We start from the raw sequence: 3,584 nt of genomic DNA, 5'->3' as shown, positions 1-3,584 counted from the left end.
AAGGCACCAGATCACATACAAACAGAGGAACAGTCGACTGAGAGTCCCTGTGAAACCTGGTTTTAGAAATCATCTCAGATACATCAGAAGTCACAATCTGTAACTGGATTTTACTGCTGCCTGCATTTGATGTCATCTGTGACTGAAAACATACATGCTGGGAAACTGGGATAGAAAAATGATCAGTCAGAGAACAGAAGCGTGACACCTATGTGCAGACAACGTAGCAGAAAGCTTAAGAGCCATTGTTTTATTGTACAAAAAAGTGGTCTCAGTAAAAAACGTGGGCTTTTTTAAAATTCTTTTTTTTAATCTGTTCTAAATATGTGACTGTTTATAATGAGGTTTGTTTAATAATTATTTTCAGACTCAGCCAGATTTTGCTGCTGCACCGCAAATCCAGATTTGCGTACACGAGCTCAGACCTGACGTGAGATCTGATCATAGCGCCCGCTCACGTCCAAATTGATAAATTCCGAAGTTTGTGTGGAAATGGTCGTACGCACGGTTTTCTGCCGTACGTTCGTTTGATAAATGAGGGCCAAGGTGATTTTCAGGTGTATAGAAACAGTTAGGAAGACTTTACTATGAACCATGGATCAGATACAAAAGGTTTTTATTATGCTCATTAATAACATGAAAGATTAAAGTCAACAGGTGTTTTTGTGTCGTCACTGAATGATCAGTTTAATAAATGATAAAATCCTTTAGAAATATTTTCCTCAAATTGACAACAAAACTCTTGCTGCTGTAGATATAATGACAGATTATTTTAGATGAGATTAACATAACACAGCTGAACACTTCAAATACGTCTTCAACATAAAGCATCCTGGATCAGTTAACATGATTCAACTTAAAATGTAAAGACTTACAAAAAATACAAACAGACAAAACTTGTTTAACAGGATTTTCAGATTTAAGTTTTAGAAATGAATTACACAGGTTAAAGAAATATACCCTCCATTCTTTGTTGTAAGAAGTCGATCATAATCAACCTTCTCAACCATCTTTCCATGATCACTGAATTTTAGAAGTTCAGATTTAATAAAACTTCAAAATATTCATTAATATTGATACATGCATGACTTTCATAATTTCTTTTTCTGTCTCTTCAAAAACAAACAAATAAAAAAACATTTTGTTCTGCTTTATGTTCATTTGAACATTTTTCATATCAAGAAGTTCACACTTACAAACTTTGTAGATATTATTAACATTTCGTTTTTATGCATTCTCCAAATTCCTATTATTCTCCTGTGTTTTATAGGAGTTTGATTCATTAATATTTACATGAAAACAAGTGTCATCATTTTCAGCAGAGTAGTTGTGTTGTTCACTCACAGTTTGTACATTTCATCCAGACTTTTAATCGCTTCTTCTTTTCTGTAGTTTCTCCACTCGCTGGGAATTTTTCCTTTTCCCTGGAATTTTAATTCATAGTGGTCTTCCAGTTGTTTTTGAAATCGACACACAAACCATTTCCAGTATTTCAGTTTAGACTCATCAGGCGTAATTCTCCAGTCAGCAAACATTGGTCCAGCAGTTCGGTACTTTTTGTAGGGAAGGAGCTTATCTGAATGTGAATCGGGGTAAAATTTTCCATCACTTGCAACATTTGTTGTGCAGAAATCAACTTCCAGTTCCATTGTGTCTTTATAGTGCCATCCATTGATCCCAGTGGATCGATGAAAAGGGACACAGTGCTTTTCAGGACTGTGATCTTCCATGGTGTTGGTGCAAACAGCTGCACAGAATGGACACGTTACCCAGCAGCACTTGCACAGCTGATCGATGAGGATTTGATCAGGTTTCATTCTGAACTCATTCATCTCATTCAGTGAGAGGTTGTTCATCTCCTTCATGATGGGTTCAAGGCCTTTCTCTATCTCTTCTTTAAGAAACTCAAAACTGTTTATGTCTCTGAAGTTTTCAGGACAAATGGAATCAAATGTCAGATCATCCTTTAGAGAACTGGTAACTTCCTCCAGCCACATGTCTGTGTCTCCTCTCTGGGTTTTGACTTTCTCTGTTGCAGTAAATAAAGCCTGACTCACATGTTGTTTCATGTCTTCAACATTTTTCTTGAGTATATCCCGAGCTTTATCTTTGTGTGATGTGAAGATGTATTTCTCTACTTCCTCTTTTATAAAACTCTCCACATGTTTCTTTGGTTGATGGATGTAGGTGATGAAACCATCGAAGTCCTCTTTCTCTGCCAGTGACTTCAACACATGTTTCTCCAGGTTCAGTCTGTTCCCATTGAATGCTGGGAAACTGCACCTCATCTCTCCAGCTAGATCAATGGCAGTCTTTTTACAGACAGCCTCAACAGTGGAAACCTTCAGTTTTCCACTGATCAGTTCTCCGAGTACAACAGCAGAAGAGTTTCCTTTACAGAAGCTTCTGAAAATGTTGTAATATTGATCCTTCTTGCTTTCTAAATAAATCAGTGCATCATTCTTCTTCTTGAATTTCTCGTGGGACTCTGAAAGCCAAGTCCCTGCTCTGTCAAACACATACAGTAAGAGTTCAACTGTAAACTTCTTCTTCAGAGCAAATTTCCTCTCTGATTCAAATTCTGTCACTTTGTCTTTGACATTTTTGGCAACTTCTTGCAAATAAGTTGAACTGTAGCCTCTTGTAGCTACAGGTTTGTTCTTGATTGTATCAAGTGACTGTTTTTCAAGATTGTCAATCAGGGATCTGATCAGTTGATGGTCTTCATGCTGAAAAGTCCCCTTAAAGTAACTCAATACTTTTGTACCTGTTTCTGAAACAAAGTCACCACATTGTCTAAGTTTCCCCTTTTCTCTTTCGTCCCCTTTCCTCTCTTGAGGCTGTTGGCTTTCGTCACAAAGCTCCTGGTACTTGTTGAGTGTCACATAATGAGAGTAATCACCAGCCCCTGATATGTTTTTGTATCTTCCACTGTTTTTGGATTCATCAATAAGATCCCATTCAAAACCAAGCTCATGAAGGATAGTTGACTGATCTTCCTCCAAGTTGATGTCTTCAATAGGTTTTGTATCTGCAGTTAGTTCTCTCACCAGGTCTTTCCAAACAGAGTCAAACTGCTGTTTAAGTTCCTCTTCATCTTGTGTCTTGTGTTTTAACTGCTGAGCGAGCTCTTTGCTCTTCTGTAGCAGCTTGTTCTCAAACTCTGTCTTCTGATCATCAAGCTTTTTACAAGCCTTCTTCTGCTGGATAACTTCACCCAGTTTTCTTTTCACTCCTCTCACCAGTTCATCATGAAACTCCTTGATTTTTTTTTCAAATGTGCCTCGCCACTGAACCAACATTTCTTTGTCTCTGTCATCATCAAAGTGCCTTGAAATATCTTTTTGGATTTCTCCATATGTTTTGCTCATTTCTTTAGAAAGATAAGTGAGCTCAACCTTGTCAAGTTTTCCATTTTCAATTCTGTTGTACAGCTGGTTTTCAATGGTCAATATGTTGCTCCTCAGAGCCCAGGTCCAGTTCCCGTACTGAACCTCAAGGTTTCTGTACACTTTAATTTCAAGTGTGTTTTTGAAACTGAAAACAAAGTTTTCATTCAACAGGGCATTCCACAGGTCGTGAAT

General features: G+C 37.5%; 2 protein-coding genes across 8 annotated transcripts in view; both read right to left on the bottom strand.

Annotated features, from left to right (window-relative positions):
• Nucleotides 1-3,584, bottom strand: part of LOC111673759 (interferon-induced very large GTPase 1-like) — a 36,074-nt gene that overhangs the window by 14,149 nt on the left and 18,341 nt on the right. The window lies entirely within an intron of this gene.
• Nucleotides 620-3,584, bottom strand: LOC147817642 (interferon-induced very large GTPase 1-like; the record flags this gene model as incomplete). Its single annotated transcript, XM_087170036.1, has 1 exon — nucleotides 620-3,584. A coding segment is annotated over one exon (2,244 nt), but the record flags the coding sequence as incomplete, so codon positions are not given.

This window comes from Seriola lalandi, unplaced genomic scaffold (genome assembly GCF_002814215.2).
Source record: "Seriola lalandi dorsalis isolate HSWRI2012SDOR001 ecotype SW California unplaced genomic scaffold, Sedor1 jcf7180002054926, whole genome shotgun sequence".
Classification (NCBI taxonomy): Eukaryota; Metazoa; Chordata; class Actinopteri; order Carangiformes; family Carangidae; genus Seriola; species Seriola lalandi.
This window is presented reverse-complemented; position numbering and strand designations above follow the sequence as displayed.